This window comes from Neofelis nebulosa, chromosome 5, assembly GCF_028018385.1.
Source record: "Neofelis nebulosa isolate mNeoNeb1 chromosome 5, mNeoNeb1.pri, whole genome shotgun sequence".
Taxonomy (NCBI): Eukaryota; Metazoa; Chordata; class Mammalia; order Carnivora; family Felidae; genus Neofelis; species Neofelis nebulosa.
The window spans coordinates 21,977,557-22,002,380 of NC_080786.1; the positions used below are offsets into that span (position 1 = coordinate 21,977,557).

At 38.5% G+C, this 24,824-nt stretch overlaps 1 protein-coding gene and 1 pseudogene across 2 annotated transcripts; one reads left to right on the forward strand and one right to left on the reverse strand.

Annotated features, from left to right (window-relative positions):
- Positions 1 to 3,642: 3,642 nt before the first annotated feature.
- LOC131513087 (cytochrome c oxidase assembly protein COX18, mitochondrial-like) lies at positions 3,643 to 5,370 on the reverse strand (annotated as a pseudogene).
- A 1,533-nt stretch (positions 5,371 to 6,903) lies between these two features.
- SGO1 (shugoshin 1) lies at positions 6,904 to 21,078 on the forward strand. Of its 2 annotated transcripts, none has more exons than XM_058729767.1 (8): positions 6,904 to 7,278; positions 9,483 to 9,631; positions 9,715 to 9,911; positions 13,991 to 14,064; positions 15,938 to 15,996; positions 16,961 to 17,773; positions 19,798 to 19,987; positions 20,211 to 21,078. In XM_058729767.1, the coding sequence occupies exons 2-8, from the start codon at positions 9,490 to 9,492 to the stop codon at positions 20,326 to 20,328; spliced, it is 1,593 nt and encodes a 530-aa protein (XP_058585750.1). In that variant the 5' UTR covers positions 6,904 to 7,278; positions 9,483 to 9,489; the 3' UTR covers positions 20,329 to 21,078. The 2 variants fall into 2 exon arrangements, with proteins under 2 accessions (XP_058585750.1, XP_058585749.1); XM_058729766.1 differs by having other exon boundaries at positions 6,905 to 7,162.
- Positions 21,079 to 24,824: the final 3,746 nt, after the last annotated feature.

Sequence of the window (24,824 nt, forward strand, 5' to 3'; positions counted from 1 at the left end):
ATAATTAACTTTAGTTATTCTTAAAACTGTCTGATAAGAAGCAATCTCAGATTACGTTTTTAAAAGTCTCTTTCGGCTAAGAAGCATGAAAGTTCAGTGAGACCCAAAGTGAATATAGAAGTTCAAAGATAAAATCGTTAAGAATTTCAAACAAAGAAATAGCCAAGAAATAACCCCACTATAATATGGTTAATTAATCTTTGACAAAGGAGTCAAGAATATGCAATGGGAAAAAAAAAAAGTCTCTTCAACAAATGATGTTAGGAAAAGTGGACAGCTATATTCAAAAGAATGAAAACTGGACCACTTTCTTACACCGTACACAAATATAAGCTAAAATTGATTAAGGATCTAGGGGCACCTGGGTGGCTCAGTTGGTTAAGCGTCTGACTTCGGCTCAGGTCATGATCTCACGGTCTGTGAGTTCGAGCCCCACATCAGGCTCTGTGCTGACAGCTCAGAGCCTGGAGCCTGCTTCGGATTCTGTGTCTCCCTCTCTCTCTGCCTCTCCCCAACTCATTCTCTCAAAAATAAATAAAACTTCAAAAAAAATTTTTTTATTTTTTATTTTTTTTTAATTTTTTTAAAATAAATAAAATAAAATTGATTAAGGACCTAAACATGAGACCTGAAACCATAAAAATCCTACAAGAGAACATAGGCAATAATTTCTCTGACAGGAGCTGTAGCAACGGGGGTGCCTGTATGGCTCAGTTGGTTGAGTGTCCAACTCTTGATTTCAGCTCAGGTCATGATCTCACAGTTAGTGCATTCAACCCCCTCATTGGGCTCTGCACTGACAGTGCGCAGCCTGCTTGGGATTCTCTCTCTATGCCCCTCACCCACACTCTCTCTCTCTCTTAAAACAAATAATAAAAAAAAAGTCCCCACTCCTTCTTTCCCTCCCTCATGGCTCCAACCTAAATCATCTCCCCACCCAAACCCCAAGCTCCCTGAAATTCCCTTGGAATCATTTTTTTAAAATTTGGATAGGTCTCCTGAGGCAAGGAAAAGAAAACCAAAAATATACTATTGGGACTACATCAAAATACAAAGCTTCTGCACAGTGAAGGAAACAGTCAACAAAACTAAAAGACAGCTTACTGAATGGGACAAGATATTTACAAATGCATATCAGATAAAGGGTTACTATCCAAAATATATAAAGAACTTATACAATTCAATACCAAAATAAGAATAAGAATAATAACACAATTAAACCATGGGCAGAAGGCATGAATAGACATTTCTCCAAAGACACACAGATCGTCAACAAACACAATAAAAAAATGTTCAACATCATTCATTATCAGGGAAGTAAAAATCAAAACCATAATAAGATATCACCTTATACCTGTCAGAGAGCTAATGTCTAAAACTCAAGAAACAACAAGTCTTGGCAAGGATGTGGAGAGGGGCACCTGGGTGGCTCACTTGGTTAAGCATCTGACTTCGGTTCGGGCCATGATCTTAAGATTCATGGGTTCCAGCCCAACGTCAGGCTCTGTGCTGACAGCTCAGAGCCTGGAGCCTGCTTCAAATTCTGTGTCTCCCTGTCTCTCTGCTCCTCCCCCACTTGTTCTCTGTCTCTGTCTCTGTCTCTCTCAAAAATAAATAAAAGCATTAAAAAAAAGAAAAAGGATGTGGAGAAAATGGAACCCCTGTGCACTGTTAGTGGGAAGGCAAACTGGCATAGCCACTGTGGAAAACAGTATAGAGATTCCTCAAAAAATTAAAAATAGAACTACCATATGATCCAGTAAGTCCCCAAGAATACAAAAACACTTATTTGAAAAGATATATGCATCCCCATGATTATTGCAGCATTATTTACAACAGCCAAATTATGGAAGCAATCCAAGTGTCCATCTATAGATGAATGGATAAAGAAGACGTGTGTGTGTGTGTGTATAATATTACTCAGCCATGAGCAAAGAATGAAATCTTGCCATCTGCATCAACATGGGAGGATCTAGAGAGTGTAATGCTAAGTGAAATAAGCCAGTCAGAGAAAGACAAATACCATATGATTTCACTCCTATGTGGAATTTAAGAAACAAAACAAACAAAACAAACAAACAAAGAAAAAGAGAAACCAAGAAACAGACTCTACACTATAAAGAGTGAACTGATGGTTGCCAGAGGGGAGGTGGGTGGGGATATGGGTGAAATGAGTGAAGGGGATTAAGAGTACATTTACCCAGCTCCTGGGTGGCTCAGTCGGTTAAAAGTCTGACTTCTGCTCAGGTCATGATCTTGCGTTTTGGGAGTCTGAGTCCCCATTGGGCTCTCTAGGTTGTCAGCACACAGCCCACTTCAGATCCTCTGTCCCCTGCTCTCTCTGCCCTCCCCACCTCCAAAGCTGGCATATGCACACGCACTCACTCTTTCTCAAAAAAAAAAAAAAAAAAAAAAAAGTATGCTTATCATGATGAGCCCTAAGTAATATATAGAATTGTTCAGTTGCCATACTGTATACCCAAAACTAATATAACACCGTATGTTAACTATACTAGAATTAAAAATGTTTTTTAATTGTTAAGAATTTCAAGATGACAGCAGAGCACTGTACCAGGATGAAGGCCTGCTGAGCATGGAGCCCCAAGTATAAAGTGTGTCACAGAAGCCATTTAGTGGGCATCCTGATGACGATATGGCAGTTGGGGCGGCAAGAGACACAAATGGACACATAAAGTGCACGTTATCTCATTTGTTCACGTGCCTGTTCCATTGTCTCATCAGACTTCACTTACAAGTCACAAGTGCAAAAACAAATTATTAAGCACTTCAGGATGGCAAAAGCAGAGCATTAAACCGAGTGCAAGGCCTTTCTGAGCATAGGTCGCGTGTTCATGAAGCAGCCCTGCCCTCACTTTCCAATTCATACCCTCTGGCCTCAAGCAATAAGAAAATTTTAGAAATCTCTAGCCCTTTTTTCTTCTCTTTAATCTTCTCCAATGACTGTCAAACGTATTCATAAATATCCCAACCGCAATTAGTTTTATCATCTTTTCAATTCAAACAAGCAAACAACTGGATCCACAACTTATATTACCTGTTATTGTTTCCTATGTTAAACATCTACCATAGTTTAAACCCTTTGGGTACTTAATCCTTCCAAGTAAAGAAGTTTATAAAATCACCTCTGTAAGAGGCAGTTAGTTGCCCTTCCAGTTTTCTTCCTTTGACTAAACAAACAATGCTTAAGATTTTCCACTTTGGGCTGTAGCAGTACTTAGTGCTGTGTTCTATTCTAGACTTCTTCAGCCTAGAATGTACCCATTTTGTATTCTTTCAGAGGAGGGTTGAAAGGCAACATCCCCTACCATATTAGGTACTTTCTTCCATGGACTACTCTACTGCATGTATCTCCAGTCCATTCTTTTTTTTAATTTTTTTTTTTAACGTTTATTTATTTTTGAGACAGAGAGAGACAGAGCATGAACGGGAGCGGGGCAGAGAGAGAGGGAGACACAGAATGGGCAGCAGGCTCCACGCTCCGAGCCATCAGCCCAGAGCCCGACGCGGGGCTCAAACTCACAGACCACGAGATCGTGACCTGAGCCGAAGTCGGACGCTTGCGACTGAGCCACCCAGGCGCCCCTAGTCCATTCTTATCTCAAGTCACATATTAACTCATAATCCATTAGAATATGTGTTCTATTAGAATAACAATTCTCAACCAGGAATTACCAGAAAGCCATAGGGTGGATGAAGGGAGTCATCAGAAAAGGCCCCCATGTTGTGAGTCCTAGGATTTTTCTGAAAAGAAAACTAGAGCTTTAATAGATGTACAAATGGGTCTATGATCCTCCACACCTCAAAAATTTTAAGAATCACCTCACTGGATTCTCTTACTTGATAAAACTTCAAAGTATGAGATTGGTCAGTATAATCTGGCATCATTCAGCATCTAACCCTGTTTTCCAAAGTTCTGGCACCTCTAGGAAATTATAATTTTATAAACAGAACTAGACACTTTGATTCACTTTTGTATTTTTAGGATGCAATTAAACATACATTTCTAGCACTTAAAAGATTTGTCAAATATATTTGGATTATAATTTAACCCACAGTACTTCACACAATTCATGATTTTTATTTTTTTTATTTTTATTTTTTTGTTTTTTAACGTTTATTTATTTTTGAGACAGAGAGAGACAGAGCATGAACGGGGAGGGTCAGAGAGAGAGGGAGACACAGAATCTGAAAGAGGCTCCAGGCTCTGAGCGGTCAGCACAGAGCCCAACGCAGGGCTCGAACTCAGGGACCGCGAGATCGTGACCGGAGCCGAAGTAAGACGCTTAACCGACTGAGCCACCCAGGCGCCCCCACAATTCATGATTTTAAATAAAGACAAATTAAATCACATCTGAATTTCTAAACCTAAATATATTAGATAGTGGCACTTGGAATTGTTCCAAAATTCCTAGAAAGCATGTCATTCTCTTGAAATAAACTTAGCATAAAAGGCGGCAAAGAGGTCCTTACAAGGCGTGTCTGAATCTGACTTGGTCAACGGTATTTGGCAAAGTTGGCAAAAACCTAGGAGGATGCAACAACAAATTCTGTGGAAGGCCCATGAATCCGGAACATAAGCAGTAGAGGACAATTGATGAAGGTACTGTTGCAGCAATCGGAATCATCAACACTGATACCACACGAACAAAGCACGTAATATACATCTGAAAATGAGTCATTCCAATTTTTTGCAGAGCAAAAATCTCCATTATTAATAAACTGATGACACTAACAGAGATAAGCAGAATCCAAGAGGAATCCAGTGCAGTGAGGTCAGGAAACCACAGGACCCCACTAGTAGGTAACTGTTCCTGAATAGAAAAACCTACATCTGAATGTGTTGCCCCTGTGCTAAAATTCCAAAGAGCAACGACATGAAGATCCACATTGGAAACCGAATCCAGACCAACACAGTGGCTTTGAGAGGGTGGCAGTTATCCCGAACATACAGCTCTGAAACAAGCCTCCCCGTATTCTTTAGGTAAGTTGGCCTGGCAACTCTTTTGGACCACCTCAACTGATCTGCACTAACTGCACCTTCTTGGTTAAGATGCCTTGCAATGCTTTTTATTTCTGGCTGCAAATTTTCCACCTTGGCCAGGACGTAGTGCCAGTAAGCGTGCGGTAGTAGGGGCGGGGGAGGGGGGGTGTAGACCACGCCCAGCAGGACCTCGGTGGTTAGGACAACACGGGACCACTAGGGCAGACCTGTGGCAGTGTGCGTGCGGAGTAGCACCAGCTCTGCGTCTGTACCAGTGCTGATGTGGCCAGGTCCTCGCCCCAGCTGCCAGGGTCGTAGCCACTGCCGGAGCCAACTGCCAAGACTGACGCCGCCAACCCACACCCGCAGAGCAGAGTGATTCATGGCACCGTGGACGTTGGCACAAGAGGCAGGCCCCTGGCCCCAAATTGCAGTGCAGCCACCTACCGCCAAAGCCGGCAAAACATGTCTGGGTTGACCTTTCTTCTTGATGCTTCTGCACCTGTAAGCCACACTGCCCAGAGTAGAAAACTAAGCACTAGTGGAGGTGATGTGGCTCATAACACCTGGAGACCAAGTTGTTGGCTAAAGACAGATATTCTCATCTCTTCCACTCAAGCCAGAAAGGCGTGAGGTGAGGATTAGACAAGGGAAGGAGGTAAATGTTATCTTAAAAAAAAAAAAAATTCTTTATGATGAGTTGAATATCTAAATTGAAAACAATTGCTTAGGTTTCATTTACTTATTCTTTTATTGTCCCAATGAATATTTACTAACTGCAAATTGCTAATTAGAGGCTGAATATTCAACTATAAGCAGGCATGTATAGTTCTACCCTTATGCAAGTTGAATAAATAGGCAATGAATGACAAGTCAATGCCACAAGGGGTACCAAAGGAAAAGTGCATGCATAGCACTAAGGATGTACAAATTGGACTATTAAGGGGGCTTTGGGAACAGATAAGGCTTTCTGGAAGAATTCACCTCTACAATGACCTGCAGCATGAGTAAGACTAACTGGTCTCAGAGAGAAGAAAGACTGTTCTTGACCAACAAAACAGCATGGGCAAAAGCAGCAAGATGAATTACAAGGAAATGAAAGAAAATTCAGAAGAGGTGGAACATAGAACCATGGGGTTCTTCAATGACCAAATACCTTTAGGAGTTTGAACTCTATCTTAAATGCAGTGAGGAGCTGTTTAAGAGTTTCATATTCAATCATATTTGCTTTGTCAAACCATCATTCTATGAATAACATAAGGGAGTGGAGTCCGCGATCAGAGTAGGTACTGGTACAGTTCACAGTTAAGATTAGGTATTTGGCTGGATTGGGGTATGGAAAATAGTGGGGTTTGGACGTGAAAAATACCTAAAAGGTAGAATTGACAGGATTCAGTGATTGACGGGACGTGGAAAGGCTAAGGGAGAATAAAATATCAATAAAGAAAATTTCCCAGACTTCTGGATCAGTAGCTTTGCGTGTGCTAGTGCCATTTCCCGAGGGTTAAAGCGCCAGAGGTAGCTAGACAAAGAACCCGGGGCTGAATATTTCAGATATCTGCAACTTCCCTAATCCTGTTCATCCAAAATTGTTTCCTATTTTGGTTTTAATGTTCCCTACAAGATGCCTCTGTGCAGCCGGCCGACCGCTTCGGCGGGCAGACAATCAAGGAAATTCTTCTCACAAGAGGGAGCCCTCGAGTGCAATCCCAAAGACGGGAAACTGTAAGACTAAAGAAACAGGAAGCTTTTGAACGCCCTAAAATACCCACCCTTAGAGATATCGCAGCCGATCCAACCCGAAAAGCCAAAGACTCTGGGCAGAAATGTACCGACAGGTCAAGGCGCTCCCTAATGACTCCGCCCCCTCGGGAGGGGGCACGGTAGATACCCGGATGTGGATGCTCGGTGTGAGTCACGTGACGCAGCCCGGTGAGGCGGGACTCCTGGCAGCGCAGTCGCCTCACGTGACCTCCTGCCAGTCAGCCAATGGGTGAGCGCGGCGGCGAATTTCGAATGTGGTGGCGTTAGCCGGCGGGCGACTGGGGACGGGGCCTAGACCTGGAGGGGCCGAAGCACAGGCTACGCCGGCCAGACAGCTTCGCGAAACCTTGGAATGTAAGAAGGAGGGCGACAGCTGCGGCAGAAGTGGTGGCCAAGGTACTGTTCTGGACGTACCTGTGGGAGGAAGATCTCCCGGCCCTCTTCCGGCAACACCCCCCGCCCCCGACTTTCCCCGAGCCCCTCCGTGAAAGAGAAAGCCGCGGGTTTTCCAGGTGTGGAACTGGGGTGTCGTGGTCCCTGTTCGTCTGCCCTCAGGGGTCTCTCTGTCGTTCTAAGTTCGGTGGCCAAAAGCTCGGGCTGTGGAGTCGGTTTGACCCCGACACTTTCTCTGTTCGTCCACTCGACTTGCGCTTCCTGAGGCTCCATTTTCCTCTTGTTAAGTAAATGGGGACGCGAACCCCCTGCCTTGCAGAATTTTGTAGATTCCGTGATCTGTAAAAGCATTAGTAGTTAAAGCCCGGCTTGGGGCGCCTGGGTGGCGCAGTCGGTTAAGCGTCCGACTTCAGCCAGGTCACGATCTCGCGGTCCGTGAGTTCGAGCCCCGCGTCAGGCTCTGGGCTGATGGCTCAGAGCCTGGAGCCTGTTTCCGATTCTGTGTCTCCCTCTCTCTCTGCCCCTCCCCCGTTCATGCTATGTCTCTCTGTCCCAAAAATAAAATAAAATAAAACCGTTGAAAAAAAAAAAAAAAAGCCCGGCTTGACGTGAGGGCACACAAACTGGCAGCTGTTCTTTGTGCAGCCCTATACCCTTGACGTCCTGTTTTGCTTCTTCGGTTTGCCTGGAGAAGCTAGCACTGGTCGGTGTCGTATCTGGCTGCCTCAGCAGCAGGAATGATGGAAGCATTATGACGGAGATCAGATAGATATTCCAGGTTCTTCTGAATCCAGACCCCTTACCCGAATGCTCTAGAGACTAACCCATCCCGCCCTGTGACCTGTTTGCATTCGTTCTCTCCACCACACCCCCCTATACTTCGGCCTAGATAGGAAACTTCCTATACGGCAGTTTTCTTTCGTGATTTTAAGTTAATTAAAGGTAATAACGAAAATATTTTAGGTACGTTGTTAAACTAACTTGATCAGTTGCTTAATCTGGGTGACTTGTCAAACATCTCCTGTTCGAACTTTGGAAACTCCCATTGTGATACGCTGTTTTTCTACAACCCACTTAACGTTAGTGCTTTAAAAAAAAAAGAGTTGTGTTAGCTCTACTGGAAACATCCCAGTATGTGTTGTATCTACATTGTCAAAGAGAAAATAACAAATGAGTTCTACATTGAACACCCCCAGACAGTGCATAGAGGAAAATAAATATGGGCTGGAGAAAATACTCAAGAAAACGTAAGGTTCAGCAAAATTATTTGACTAGCTTAGAGCAGATGAAGGTATCTTTTGTAGTGAAAATTGTAAGTATGGTTGTAGGAAACAGGAATTATTTCTTGCAATTTTGTGATCTGCAAAGGTGCAATCTAGGGTAAAAGATGTTCATGCAAAGTAGTTCGATACGCTTAGTAGAATATTTAAGCAAATCTGATTTGCAGCGTTGAAGGATTTAAATATATTTATGTGTTAATATATTCAGTAGCATATTTCACTGTCACTGCTCGTTTTACTACTTTCAACTGTATGTAGAACAACTGTTATTTAATGTCTTGTTTGCTGTTCTCATGATTTACTAAGAGGTAACAGACCTGAGTTTTAAAAATAACTTTGAGAAAACTGGCATGTTGCTCTGCCTCAGTTCCTGCTCTTTCTAGTTCTATAATTGTTATAATAACCTATTAAGATTGTATATAGTGCTACATAGTTTCAACCTCTGAGGATTACCTTGACTGTCTTGGGAGTGTGTGCAAATCTTAAGTATTGGGTTAAAAGAGTGTGGAAGAATAACTGTTTCTTGATTAATTCTATCCAATGACCTAATGTGATAAATTAATAATGTAGAGAAGAACTGGAAAACAAAGCCCACATACAAGATTACCTCTGAACTAATGCTGTAAGTCTAGTAAACACTAAATGTGGGTCATAAACATTGTCTGTAGGAAACATAAATAATAATAACATCAAAATATAACATTAAGTATTTCCCATAATGCCTGGTATATAGCAAGCCCCCAGTGGGTATTTGTTAAGGAATAAATAAGTGGCATATTACAGAGTCTTTGGGTTGAAATGCATATTTATTAATTTTCCCTGTAAAGTACTGAGGAGGATAACATTATACCAAAATGTTAATGAGGTTTAAAAGCTGCAAAATCTAAGTTATTACCAGGTTAGCCAGCTTCTTTAAGCTGATTCGACAGTTACTAAGTCTATTTAATCCATTCTTTATGAACAACCTGTGTTTTCCATCTTGTTTTATATTTGATATTATCTCTTAGAAAAATTAAATACTTTTTACTGTTTTAAATTCCTAGGCAGAAGATGGCCAAGGAAAGGTGCCTTAAAAAGTCCTTTCAAGATAGTCTTGAAGACATAAAGAAACGAATGAAAGAGAAAAGGAGTAAAAATTTGGCAGAGATCGGCAAACGAAAGTCTTTTATACCTGCGCCATGCCAAATAATCAGTAAGAGATTTTCATGTTGTCCTTTTGCTTCGCTTTTTAAGCTTATATTTAATACATAATAAAAAAAATTTATCCTCTTTCAGCCAACACTTCTACACTGTTAAAAAACTACCAAGACAACAACAGAATGTTAGCTTTAGCTTTGGAAAATGAAAAATCCAAAGTGAGAGAAGCCCAAGATATCATCTTACAACTGAGAAAAGAATGTTACTACCTCACATGTCAGCTACATGCATTGAAAGAAAAACTGACTTCACAACAAACCGGAGAAACTACTCAGGTATTTTCATTACAAACGTTGAATTTCTTAGGAAAAAATGTGAAATCAGTGAATTGGTAATTTAGATCAATTATGTTATATAAATTCATTACTGACCGATAGCTCTGTTATTAGTGAATTGATCAAAACATACATGATTGAGGCTTGTGCTTGTATAACTTGGTTCTGAAAGCAGGTAGCAAGACAAGGTACAGAAGAAATAGTTTAGCCTTTTGCACTGCTGGTCCTTTCAACCGTTCAGCTAAGTGAGTCAAATATAGGACAACTCAGCTAAAGGTCTAAAAGTGATAGTTGAAGCGGACTAGTCCAAAAGTTTTAATCAGTGCTATAAATCTTAGCTTTTCTATGTAGCTGTGTTATACCTAGTGAGGTCTTATAAGAACTGCCTTAATTTGGGAGAGGGGGCATTTAAGTGTTTTTTGGAGAGTCCTTTTTACCTACTAGTTGGTTAAATAAGGAAAGGTATACATTAATTCCCAAACAAGAACTATCCTAAACATTTTGCTGTTTATATTTTACTCTTATTCTGTTGTATTCAAGGTTGCATGGAAGGGTCAGCCAAAATATAACAGATGTGGAGAAAGCTTGATATTCTTTGTGTCCCACTGCACATTGATCCCAAGAAGAGAGAAATGATAAGCCAGGTTCTCCTTTCCTCTTCCCAGGAAAACTACTTGGGGCAGAGAGAGAGAAAGCAGTGGTGCATGTCAGGTGTTGACAGAAACAAGTTTACTTTTTTCCTGGGCGGCCATCTGTTTGCTGTGCCAGTGAAGACAGTTGTGTTGGCACTTAGGCCAGGAAACCAGAGAAGAAAGCCAGACCATAGCGATTAGGGGAAGGGTAAAGACTCGGGAAGGGAATTAAAGTCACCTGTCCACTGACAGCAAGAGTCAGTGATGAAAGTGATTCCATATTTTTTCTGTGTATGATATACAGAATGTACATACACATACATATATGCAATATATACATATACGGTACAGCAGAGAATTGGCTATAAAAGATTTAATATAATTTTCCTTTATGTGAGGGTTAGATTATTTAAAACTTTTTGTTTTTTGGGGATTTTTTCCCCTTCAGAATATAATCTTTCCTAATTTTTTTTCTTTTCCCTGTTCAGTCAACTAGTAAGAAAAAAAAAAAAAAATCCCTCCAAAGACATTTGAATGTTCCTTTTCCCTTTCCAAAGTTTTTGGTGAAATCATATATAAAATAGTGAGAAATGAATACCCAATGAGACAATCACAAAAACAATGGGGGAAAAAATCTGTTATTGCAGGCCTTTTGACATTTATCAATGCTTTCTGAGTATTTATTAAAACATATTATTAGCTGGGGCGCCTGAGTGGCTCAGTCAGTCAAGCATCTGACTCTTGGTTTCAGCTCAGGTCATGATCTCTCAGTTTGTGGGATCGAGCCCCATGTCGGGCTCTGTGCTGACAGTGGGTAGCCAGCATGGGATTCTCTCTCTCTCTCTCTCTCTCTTTCTCTCTCTCTCTCGCCCTCCCCCCACCCCTCCCTGCCTCCCTCCCTCTCCCTCTCTCCTTCTCTGTCTTACTCTGAAAATAAATAAATAAACTTAAAAAAAACAAAAACATTAGTTGCTGGGCAAAAGTGTTCTTAGCATTTAAAACATCAGTTTCTTTTCTGCCATACATTTGCTACATGTGTCACCCCTCAACCATCATTCTATACTTGTGCTTACAGGTTTATCAAGTCAATCTATCAGTAATGGAGAAACTTAAAATGCTTTAATAAGAAGAATGGGTTTTTTTTTTTGCCTACCAATAGTTAACTTGGTTTATAAGGATTAATCATAAAGTAATTTCTAATAGCCTTTTGTTTCCTAAATTTTATAATAGATCTTTTTAGTAACTTGTTACTAAATTATATTATTCTGTAGTTAAATATTCTCCTTTATTTACCTTCAGTAATACCACTACTTAAATTTAGAACATGAGCTATACTGAAAATAAATTTAAAACTTTTAACAGGATTAAATTTCTAGTTTTTTTGTTTCTCTTGAACAGTTTTAATCTATCATAACATCAGCATATTATATGTGCATCAAATTTCAAGAAACAACTGAACTGAATTAGAGTGACTTCGAAGGAATCAGTCCAGAACTCTTACCTTCCTAATACAAATCTACAAATCTGCCCGTATCTGCAGTGTGTTCTCTGTCTTCCCTCCTGTCACAGTGGGAGAAGTGTCTCCCACTTTCCCTTTCCCTGTGCATCACATTCCCCTTTTCTCTTGCCCTCAAGCACTTTGGTCCTGAAAGTTTGCACTCTTTCAACACGGATCTGCCTCTTGACTGACTCATTCTAGCTGTCATACGGATATGCTTTAGCATCTTTTGCCTTAAGAGGAAAAGAAAATAAATGAAACCTCTCCTGATTTCATATCCCTCTACCTCCTCATTTCTCTGCTTCCCTTCACAGCAGAACTTTAGTAGAGACAAACAGTGCACTTACCGTTCTCACCTCCTCAGCTTCTATTTACATTTGAACTCCCTCTTATCTGGCTTTTATCCCCATCATTCTATGGTCACTGTGCCAAGGTCCCCACAACTCCCATATTGCCAAATTTAGTGGCCACCTCTCTTTCTTCTTGACCTTTATGTAGTAACATACTTTATAATCTCCTAGCTCTCCTACTACCATACTCTTGTAGTTGTCCTGCCTTTCTGACTGTTACATGTCTGTCTCGTTTGCTCACTTCTTTAGTTTCAAATGTCAATTGTCCTAGATCCATCTTATCTTACCCCCTTCCCATGCTTTAAATACTCTCTGCTGGGGACTTCCAAATTTATAGCTCAACACACACACACACACACACACACACACACACACACACACACACACACGACTACTACTTGATTTATCCACTGAAATATTTATAAAGGATCTTAAACATTTTTTTTAACGTTTATTTAGTTTTGAGAGACAGAGCATGAGCAGGAAAGGGGCAGAGAGAGTGGGAGACACAGAACCTGAAACAAGCTCCAGGCTCTGAGCTGTCAGCACAGAGCCCAACGCGGGGCTCAAACTCATGAACTGCAAGATCATGACCTTAGGTGAAGTCGGATGCTTAACCGACTGAGTCACCCAGGCGCCCCAAGGATCTCAAACATTTTGTACAAAGTACGACTCTATTTTCCCTCTCCCAAAGATATTGTGTACTTCTGCCTTTGTCTGTCCGTCTTACTCATCTCAGAAAACAACCTACCATTTGCTCAAGTCCAAACCAAAGAGGCTTCCCTCTCCCTCACTGTCCCCACTTCCACGCCGATCCAATCTCAGCATCTTTGTTCTCTCAACACCGTCTGCTGGGCTTCACCTCTGTAGCTATGGGACTCGAGTCCTAGCTGATACACGTCTTGCTAGATTTACTACAATGACTTCCTAACTCCTTCTTCTCTTGGCCCCTTTCAATCCATGTTCCACATAGTGGTCAGACTGATCTCTTTAAAACTTAAATCATTTCACTTCCCTGCTTAACGATTAAGTAACTTCGTATCACACTTGGACTAAAATCCAAACTCCTGACTCCCAAGGCGCCGTGTTACCTGGTCTCTGAGTACACATCCCCTCCTGTTCTCACTATGAGAGAATTCATATATGTTCAGCCACAGTGGCCTTTCTTTTCTAAACACAGCAAAGCTTTTCCTACATCATGACTTTTGTATTTGTTGTTTCCACCACTTTTTCTTTCCCTCCTCTTTTCAGTGGCTGGCTCCTTTGCATTCTTTAGATTTCAGATGAAGGTCTAAGGGAACCTCCAACCTCAATCACTCTCTGTCACTTCAACTCTGAGTATTTCCTTCATAGCACTTTATCTGAAATTATTTATGTATCTCTTTCCTTTCATTTAAAATTTTTCTCTCCCTACACTAGAATGTAAGCTTTAAGAGAGTTGGACTTAAATATATTTTTTAGCTGCTAGAGACTTGGTTCCTAGAACAGGGCCTGGCACCATAGTAGACTGTTGGTACATTTTTATTGTTGAATAAATGAATGTTTTGTTATGAATATTTCAGTTGTACCAGTGTTTTCTTTGTTTTCATCTATTAACAGAACCAGGAAGTATGCCCCTCTGGAATGGCCACCAGTAGTGACAACTCCAGGGATTTATTTGTGAAGGATTTACTGTTGGTATCAAATTCATTATTATGATTACTAATGTCAAAAAAGATTTAATTCTCTGACACATTTATGAAAGAAAATTTGCATCGTATTGATTCTTGTGTTTGGAGTCTGATGTCTCTCTACTAAAAATGCATTTTAAAAAATTTGATATGTTGATATTCTGTTACATGTAGCTAAGCCAAAACTTTCTTATATTTACCTTTTTTTTTTAATTTTTTTTTCAACTTTTTTATTTATTTTTGGGACAGAGAGAGACAGAGCATGAACGGGGGAGGGGCAGAGAGAGAGGGAGACACAGAATCGGAAACAGGCTCCAGGCTCTGAGCCATCAGCCCAGAGCCTGATGCGGGGCTCGAACTCACGGACCGCGAGATCGTGACCTGGCTGAAGTCGGACGCTTAACCGACTGCGCCACCCAGGCGCCCCTATATTTACCTTTTTGATGTTAGGATTAAGCTAGCTATTTAAATATAATTGAATTCCTTCAGTTATATTTTTGTGATATCATGTTTTTATTCTAAGAAGGATTGTTTATTCAAATGACGGTATTTTGCCAGTGCTACAAATAGTCTGGTTTAGAAATGAAATATAATAAAACATCACATTTAGCACAGCTATCACCCTGTCTTGCTAATCCAATTCATTCCTAAATACAGTCAGACCCCATATACCCTCTTCCCCTTGTCTTGGATCAAGTACACTTTGTTTATGAATTATTGAGATATAATTACATACAGTGAAGTGTGCAGATCTTAATTATACAGTTCAATGAGTTTGACTAATGTATACACCTGTGGAACCAAAATCTCAATTATGATATAGAGCACTGCTGTCCCTCTAGCTGGGCTTTCTCAGTTTCAGCATTATTGACATTTTAGGCCAGATCATTCTTTGTTGTGGAGGGCTATCCTAAGTATTTTGGGATATTTAGCAGCATCCTTGGCCTCTACCACTAAATGCCAATGCCACTTCCTTCCCCCAATTAAGACAACCAAAAATGTCTCCAGACAGTGCCATGTATCTGCTGAGGGGATATGATTATCCCCAATTAAGAACTGCTATAAACCATCTCCTCATATCCCTTTCAAGTCTACGCCCTTCTCTTCACAAAAGTAATCACAAAGACAGTTTCTGCCCCCATATTTTTAATCACGAATAGTTTAAAAGCTGTTGAACTGTAACACCTGACAAAATATTTATGTAATGGTCAAAAAGTAAAATGGGGTAATTGAATTTTTATAAGATTCCTGAAATTGTTATTAATTAGTTACCATAACTCTATTACCTAAACCTGTATTTAAAATTTGATGTCTAGAGGGAAAATTCTCTATAGGAAATAAAGAATAAAATTATAATTAGAATGAAACAGCCAGTAATAGTATTAAAGCATAAAGAAAATTGTTTCATGAGCTACAAGGGGGACAAGATTTTTAAAGAAAATAAATAGTATTAACTTCAGAGGGGTCAGTAGTTAGGCACCATAAAAACCTATGCTACAAAAAAAAAAAAAAAAAAAAAAATCACAGGTCAGCTAATGATGAAATAGGCTGCTAAAGAGTTGAGTAATCAAATTGCATTTCTGTAATATATAAGTCAGTTTTGATTGGCTGTTTCTCCAGGTAAATGGAATTACGAGTTATGGCATGTCATCAGGAGTAAGTGTCCAAATAGATAAGGTAGTTCCTCCAGTGGAGTTGAATGTCACTTATAACAAACGAGGCTCCATATAATCAGCAGAAAGGTTTTTTGTTTTCTTTGATACTTAGCAGATTTAGAATAGGATTATGAAATGATACTAAGAGAAAAACTTAAGAAAATCTTAAATTTCTTTTTGTTACATAATTCTTAAATAAATTTCTGTTTTTCTTTGGCTAGACAAGTTCCTCTTCAGGAAGCTCACCTTCCAGGACAAGGAGAATCATTCCAAATAGAAGGTAATTCAAGTGAAAATGTAAAAATATTAAGGGCAAGATGAGATCTTTGAGAACAAGTAACATAATTAAATTTCTCTAATTTTTTTTTTTTAACTTTTTAAGTATGCTCATCTGGCATTCTTCTGCTCAAAGCAAATCTGTTTATTTTACACAGAATATAACAGTTTAAAAATATATCTATTTATTTTGTTATCAGCTATCAGCTATAACTGGCTGCAGTTTACTGAGCCCTACTATTTGCCAAGCTGTGTTAGCCATTTTACATTATCTCACTTAACCCTCACAACAACCTTCGAATATAGGTACAGTTGGTCCCATTTTATATATACTCAAAGAAGTAAAGTATCACACAAAAAGTAGCCCAAAAGGTAAGAGCTAGCATTTAACTGAAAGCCGACCTCCAAAGCTATGCCATTCTTTCCATTTCTAAATTGGCGTGTCCCTGTTCTCAATGCTTTGAAGAAGGGATGGCATTTGAATAAGCAGAACCTTTCCCTAAAAATGCTTACTATATTTCTTACCTGAAAGGCTTTGTAATTATCGCAGTTTTACTGGGATTTCAAAGAACATCTTAGCTCCCACTTTCTCAGTGTACTGGTCTTACTTTACTTTACTTTAGAATATGAGGTTCTCTCCCACTGAATCCTATACACATAGATACATATAGCCAACTACTTTTTCTTTAAACCTTTAAACTAGGGACACAGAAAACCCCCAGTTAGAACATGTTTGGACGTTATGTAAGATTCTTTCACAAGTCAGATAGAACCCATCGATTGATCATTGCCAAATAAATTAGATGGTAGTACTAAGTTCCCCAGATTTTTATTTGCTTATAGCAAATGCGCAACTACAAACTGACCTTTCATTTATTTCATTTTTAATTTTGAGTTCTAAGATTACTGAATTTAAAATTTCCATAAAGTTAAACTATTTTTTTCTCATTTATCTTTTAAATTCTCAGAGCAAATACCTATTTCTCAAGACAGACTGGGATTTGATTTGAATTCAGATGACGATAAATCTACTGATAATGTCTTACCTAGAACTGTATCTGTCCGTCGCAGTTTAAAGAAACATTTTAATAATCTATGTCAGTTCAATACCTTGGATGATTTTGAAATCAGTCATTTCTCAGAGCAGTCCTTTGAATTGGAAAGAATTAGATGTGTAGACCCAGTAGTAAATATGCACTTACCTGAAAACGTGGAACAAAATGTTTGTCAATGGAATAATGATCAAATTAACTTATCACCAAAGCTGATTGACCCAGAAAGATCCACTAAAACAAAAGAAGACATCTTAGAGTATAAACCTGAACATACTAAAAATAAGTGCAGAGGTGCACAAGGAAGAAAAGGAGAAGAGAAAAGAAAAGGTAACAGAAGGAAAAAATCAAAATTTGTATCAAAGTATAAAGCGAGCAAAAGTGAAAATAAAAAAACTGTCTCCAAAGAAAAGTTGGATGAATCTGTCACTTCCAGTGATGCCTACAATTTTAATTTGGAAGAGGGAATTCATCTCACTCCTTTCCGACAAAAAATTAACAATGATTCTAACAGAGGAGAAAACACCAGTGAACCTGAATTGAGCGTCTGTGAATCAAGTGGTTCAGGAGATGACTCTGATGACCTCTATTTGCCCACTTGCAAGTACAGTCAAGGTCTCTCCAGTGAACCAGCTGGGAGCCCAGTCAGCAGGCCGAGACCTAAAAGAGCGCTAAAACACAGGGCTGAAAAAGAGATAGAGGGCACTAAGCTTATAAAAACTCCTATCAGTAAGTGATCTACTTGTTCGCCTGCATTTTTAATGTTTATAATAAATGATCACTCCTGATGCTTATAGGCTATACTTACCATCTGTTTCTCTGGGGGAGGTTAGAGACTTGCCATCTGTCTCTTTGGGGGTAGTTACAGTCTGATTAAACAATGGCGGGTTGGGGGTGGAAATCACAATTGTATGGCTATGACCTACTTTAAGCTAATTTACATCTTCTTTAAGAACAATACTACTTGTTATGGAGAAAGTATTTTTAACTTCAGTAAATGAAGACTTCCAAAGTAAGAAAAACTTTTTGGTGGAGTTAGGTTGAATTAAAATATCTTTTATACACTCACCTGACACAGGTCTTTGAAAATGAAATCAAATTTGAATCCGGTGACCTATCATTTTAATGGCTTTGCTTCATATTCAGTTTGGCAGGAACCGCGATTTTAAATTGATTCGTTCTAGTTAGTGAAAGGTGGCCAAACACTAAGCCAAACTTTTCCCTCAGTTATTGGGCTTAGTATTTTTTTGTAAGACATTTGTAAGACATCTAAAAACTGTGGCTTAGAAAATCTTGCTTTTATAGATCAAAAGTAGCATGGTTCAAAAGTTGATGGTAACAGCCTGCATCTGCCCACAAAGATTCTCATCTGGGAAATTGTTATTGTGGTAAAACTAATATATGTGGTCAGGTTGTAGCATTCCCAAAACATCTGATCCTCAGGATAACTTTATAAGTGCAGGTGTAAAACAAAATAATAAATAAAGTGTAGGTATCAACATCCTTATATTGTTTATAAGAAAACTGAAAGCCTAAAAAATTTAAATGACTTCCCAAAGTTAGGCAGTGGTAGTATGCAACCATGTTTTGTTTTTTTTTAATATGCTATAATAATGTTAATGTAAATCAAGATTGGCAAAATGTTGATAATTACTGAAGCTGGGTAACTGGGGGTTCATTATATTGTTGTCTCCATATTTGTGTATACTTGAAATTTTACATAGTAAGTTATTAAAAGAAAAAAATTACACTCTAAGATAGTATTACTCAGAATTTTATCCCCAGATCATCAGCATCACCATTACCTTGAAACTTCTTAAAAATTCAGAATCTCAGGCCATACCCTTGAATCAGAATCTGCATCTTTTTCACAAGTTCCCTGGGGGATTTGTAGATACATTAATTTTGAGAAGCAATATTCCAGAATATAGCAAGTGAGTAGATGTTGCTTAACCATATTTTCCAAACTAAAAGTTGGAATAATTAGTATAGTGCAATATGTGTAAGTGGAGACAAAAAAGACAGTATTTGAAACCTAGACAACTCTGGAGAGCATGGTTGCTAAAAATAGTCATTTTACAGTTATAATTTCGTTTGTATTGGAAAAACAACTTGCTTTTTAGAGCCGTTTGAAGAATTGTCTTGCAGTGTTGTGTGCTGGGTACCTGACACCCAATATAGATCTAGCTCCAAAGTAGAATAACTTGAATGTTTATGATAGGAAAAACATTGGTAACTTTTTAACATACTAGCTTTACCAGAGGAAATCCCCTTCCTGCTGGTTTACACAGAGACTATGATGTAGAATTCTCATTTATTTAATAAAGTGAGTTTATGTAGCTTTTTTAAGACTATAGGAAGCCACTTGATAAATTATGGTTATGAAAAAGATGGAGGCCTTGATGATTCTACAAAGCAAGATGGAACTAAAATGAAATTCTGTGATTTAAGGTAATTCATTATGCCCAAGCTATCCTAGAAGAATTTTAATTTTTTTAAGGAATTTAAGTCTTAGGAAAAAAAAAAAGAATTTTAAGTCTTAGTAACCTGTTGTATTAGCTCTTCACATCTATAGTAATTGATATTTCAGTGTTATCTGGGATGGAAAAATGATGAATGGGTTAAAAAAATCTATATAATACAATGCTGGATTTGTATATGTTTAGGATCTGTAATTGCATATGATTTTAGTTCCTGCTTTGTTTTTTTTTTTTTTAATTTGGAACCATATTCAGTAAAAGTTGTCTTCGTAGGTGCACTACCTAAAACTCACCGCTCACCTCATTTTAGCCTGAAGGATATCACCAATGCTCCCTTGTATCCTGTATTGAAAGTCAGAAAACTTTCTCTTTCTCCAAAAAAGAATAAAGAAAGCCCAGCAGTGTCTCTGCCAAAGCGTAGGTGCACAGTCAGTATGAACTATAAGGAACCCACACTCATTTCGTAAGTATTTGTGGGAAACCACTTTTAATGACAAATGTCGGGGGTGAGGGGAGTAAGGTTTGGAGCTTTGTTCAAGAGTGAGTCTTATTTGAAATATCAAATTTTGATTAAAAACTGAAGTGGGAATATTAACACTGGCAAATGCACAATAACTTTATATTGAAGGGTAAGATGGTGCTGGGATGCTTATAATTATTCCTAAGAGTTCTTTTTATCCTTCTAGGAAACTGAGAAGAGGAGACCCTTTTACAGATTTGTGTTTCTTGAATTCTCCTATTTTCAAACAGAAAAAGGATCCCAGACGCAGTTCTAAAAAAAAAAGTATGAAGCAAATACAGTGAAGTGTTTTTTGGATGCTGTTTAAATTCATCCTACTACACCTCCTATCTCTCCAAGAGAGAATCCGTAAGATAGTCCACAAAAGGGTTGAACTATTGCCATGGAATATTCTTTGAACCCTAGATCATGAAAATGTCTTCAAAACTATACTTCAAATGTGATGCTTTTTTCTCATACCACTAATAAATTTGGTTTATTTTTTCTTTTAAATAAAAATAACCGGACATAAGCCCAATTTCTTAAACTGCCTAAAACTTTTAATTTTACTCAAAATGTATCTTCTGCGAAAGTAAAATGTGAGATAATGAACTGATGGTTGCTTAGGTTCTGGGACTAGGCAAGTGACTAGCTCTAAATACCAAGCTGCCTAGGTGTATACTGTTCAGTGACACCTCAGCAAATTATTATGTTTGGACTTTCAGGATAGTTCCTTAGTTAGTCGTTACCATAGTAGGGTCAGTGCAGATATAGAACATTTCCATCGCTATAGAAAGTGATTGCATTATTGGGCAATTTGCAATTTGGTGTTTTTATACTTTTAATATTTCTGTATTCTTACTGTTTATCCCTAGACTGTTAAGAATCGTTTTGTATGTTAACATTTTACGTGAATGTTATATTGTACGTACCTTTTTGCAACTGACTTTTACTTAACTCACCAATGTTTTTGAGATTTATCCATGTTGGCAGATGTAGATTATTTTCATCGTACAGTTATATAAATAAACTAGACTTACTATTTTGAGAGATAATTTGCTTCCACTATTTCCATTATTACGAATTAGTGCTGCGGTGAATATTCTGCATTCTTGCACACATGTGAATAAGTTTCCATGGAGTGGATACCTAGAAGGGGAGCTGCTCTCTAAAGTGGTTGTACCAATTCTCCTGACACAAGGAGTGTTATCATTCTCCTAAGAGCAATTTGTAAGTTCTAGTTTCCCCACACAGTATCACTTGGCATTATTGGACATAAAATTACCTAAGCCAATGAATGTCAAATGGCTTTTCTTTGTTTTAATTACTTATGAGATATTATCTCATTGAGTTAATTACTTGTGAGAATTCAAATATTGGTCACTCATTCCTTCTATGAATTATTGTATATTTTGCCCACTTTTCAACTAGAGTGTCTTTTTCTTAATAGAATAGGGCTCTTTATATATTCTAGATAGTATTCCTTGTCTTTATTTACATGGGCTATAGCTTTCTTTTTCTACTTTATTTTTACCTTATGTTTTTTGATGTTGAAGAATTTTAAATATTAATATCCTCTGTCACCTTTTTGCTTAAAATTTTTCTCTAAAATTTGTTTTGCTTTTTCACTTAGGTCTTTAACTGTGTAGCATTTTGTGGAATGGGGATCTGATTTTATTTTCCATGAGAATAGCCCATTGCCTTAGCACTATTCATTGACTAATCTATCTTTTCCCCACTGATGAATACCACTCTCTTTGTCACACACCGAAATTTCTTTCTATTGGTTTATTTGTCTAGCTATGGGCTGGGTACTGTATAATCACTTTTTTTTTTTTTTTTTTTGGTTTGGCGGTAAAATATAGTAAGTATCATTTTGATCATTTTTAAGTGTATAGTTCAGTAGCATTATGTACATTCACATTGCTGTGCAATCATCACTGTTACCCGTCTCCAGAACTTTTTCATCATCCCAAACTGAAACTCTGTACTCATTAAATAACTACCCATTTACTCCACCTCACCCCATCTCTTAGTAACCACTATTCTACTTTATGGCTCTATGAAATTGACTGTTCCAGGTACCTCATATAAATGAGTATATACAGTATTTCCCCTTTTGTATCTGGCTTATTTAACATAATGTTTTATCCATGCCATAGCATGTTTCATACATGTCCACACATACCAGAATTTCATTCCTTTTTAAGCCTCAATAGTATTCCATTGGATATATGTACCACATTTTGTTTATCAATGGGCATTAGGGTTGTTTCCACTTTTTGTCTATTATTTTTTTTTTTTTTTTTTTTTTTTTTTTTTTTATTTTTTATTTTTTTATTTTTTAATATATGAAATTTACTGTCAAATTGGTTTCCATACAACACCCAGTGCTCATCCCAAAAGGTGCCCTCCTCAATACCCATCACCCACCCTGCCCTCCCTCCCACCCCCCATCAACCCTCAGTTTGTTCTCAGTTTTTAACAGTCTCTTATGCTTTGGCTCTCTCCCACTCTAACCTCTTTTTTTTTTTTTTTTCCCTTCCCCTCCCCCATGGGTTTCTGTTACGTTTCTCAGGATCCACATAAGAGTGAAACCATATGGTATCTGTCTTTCTCTGTATGGCTTATTTCACTTAGCATCACACTCTCCAGTTCCATCCACGTTGCTACAAAAGGCCATATTTCATTCTTTCTCATTGCCACGTAGTATTCCATTGTGTATATAAACCACAATTTCTTTATCCATTCATCAGTTGATGGACATTTAGGCTCTTTCCATAATTTGGCGATTGTTGAGAGTGCTGCTATAAACATTGGGGTACAAGTGCCCCTATGCATCAGTACTCCTGTATCCCTTGGATAAATTCCTAGCAGTGCTATTGCTGGGTCATAGGGTAGGTCTATTTTTAATTTTTTGAGGAACCTCCACACTGCTTTCCAGAGCGGCTGCACCAATTTGCATTCCCACCAACAGTGCAAGAGGGTTCCCGTCTCTCCACATCCTCTCCAGCATCTATAGTCTCCTGATTTCTTCATTTTGGCCACTCTGACTGGCGTGAGGTGGTACCTGAGTGTGGTTTTGATTTGTATTTCCCTGATGAGGAGCGACGTTGAACATCTTTTCATGTGCCTGTTGGCCATCCGGATGTCTTCTTTAGAGAAGTGTCTATTCATGTTTTCTGCCCATTTCTTCACTGGGTTATTTGTTTTTCGGGTGTGGAGTTTGATGAGCTCTTTATAGATTTTGGATACTAGCCCTTTGTCCGATGTGTCATTTGCAAATATCTTTTCCCATTCCGTTGGTTGCCTTTTAGTTTTGTTGGTTGTTTCCTTTGCTGTGCAGAAGCTTTTTATCTTCATAAGGTCCCAGTAATTCACTTTTGCTTCTAATTCCCTTGCCTTTGGGGATGTGCCGAGTAAGAGATTGCTACGGCTGAGGTCAGAGAGGTCTTTTCCTGCTTTCTCCTCTAAGGTTTTGATGGTTTCCTGTCTCACATTCAGGTCCTTTATCCATTTTGAGTTTATTTTTGTGAATGGTGTGAGAAAGTGGTCTAGTTTCAACCTTCTGCATGTTGCTGTCCAGTTCTCCCAGCACCATTTGTTAAAGAGACTGTCTTTTTTCCATTGGATGTTCTTTCCTGCTTTGTCAAAAATGAGTTGGCCATACGTTTGTGGGTCTAGTTCTGGGGTTTCTATTCGATTCCATTGGTCTATGTGTCTGTTTTTATGCCAATACCATGCTGTCTTGATGATGACAGCTTTGTAGTAGAGGCTAAAGTCTGGGATTGTGATGCCTCCTGCTTTGGTCTTCTTCTTCAAAATTACTTTGGCTATTCGGGGCCTTTTGTGGTTCCATATGAATTTTAGGATTGCTTGTTCTAGTTTCGAGAAGAATGCTGGTGCAATTTTGATTGGGATTGCATTGAATGTGTAGATAGCTTTGGGTAGTATTGACATTTTGACAATATTTATTCTTCCAATCCATGAGCAGGGAATGTCTTTCCATTTCTTTATATCTTCTTCAATTACCTGCATAAGCTTTCTATAGTTTTCAGCATACAGATCTTTTACATCTTTGGTTAGATTTATTCCTAGGTATTTTATGCTTCTTGGTGCAATTGTGAATGGGATCAGTTTCTTTATTTGTCTTTCTGTTGCTTCATTGTTAGTGTATAAGAATGCAACTGATTTCTGTACATTGATTTTGTATCCGGCAACTTTGCTGAATTCATGTATCAGTTCTAGCAGACTTTTGGTGGAGTCTATCGGATTTTCCATGTATAATATCATGTCATCTGCAAAAAGCGAAAGCTTGACTTCATCTTTGCCAATTTGGATGCCTTTGATTTCCTTTTGTTGTCTGATTGCTGATGCTAGAACTTCCAGCACTATATTAAACAGCAGCGGTGAGAGTGGGCATCCCTGTCGTGTTCCTGATCTCAGGGAAAAAGCTCTCAGTTTTTCCCCATTGAGGATGATGTTAGCTGTGGGCTTTTCATAAATGGCTTTTATGATCTTTAAGTATGTTCCTTCTATCCCGACTTTCTCAAGGGTTTTTATTAAGAAAGGGTGCTGGATTTTGTCAAAGGCCTTTTCTGCATCGATTGACAGGATCATATGGTTCTTTTCTTTTTTTTTGTTAATGTGATGTATCACGTTGATCGATTTGCGAATGTTGAACCAGCCCTGCATCCCAGGAATGAATCCCACTTGATCATGGTGAATAATTCTTTTTATATGCTGTTGAATTCGATTTGCTAGTATCTTATTGAGAATTTTTGCATCCATATTCATCAGG

Coding starts and splice junctions, on each gene's coding strand:
- SGO1 (XM_058729767.1), top strand. CDS start 9,490: ATGGCCAAGGAAAGGTGCCTTAAAAAGTCCTTTCAAGATAGTCTTGAA. Junction 9,632..9,714: donor TGCGCCATGCCAAATAATCA/GTAAGAGATTTT, acceptor ATCCTCTTTCAG/CCAACACTTCTACACTGTTA. Junction 14,065..15,937: donor TTATTTGTGAAGGATTTACT/GTTGGTATCAAA, acceptor TTCTTTGGCTAG/ACAAGTTCCTCTTCAGGAAG.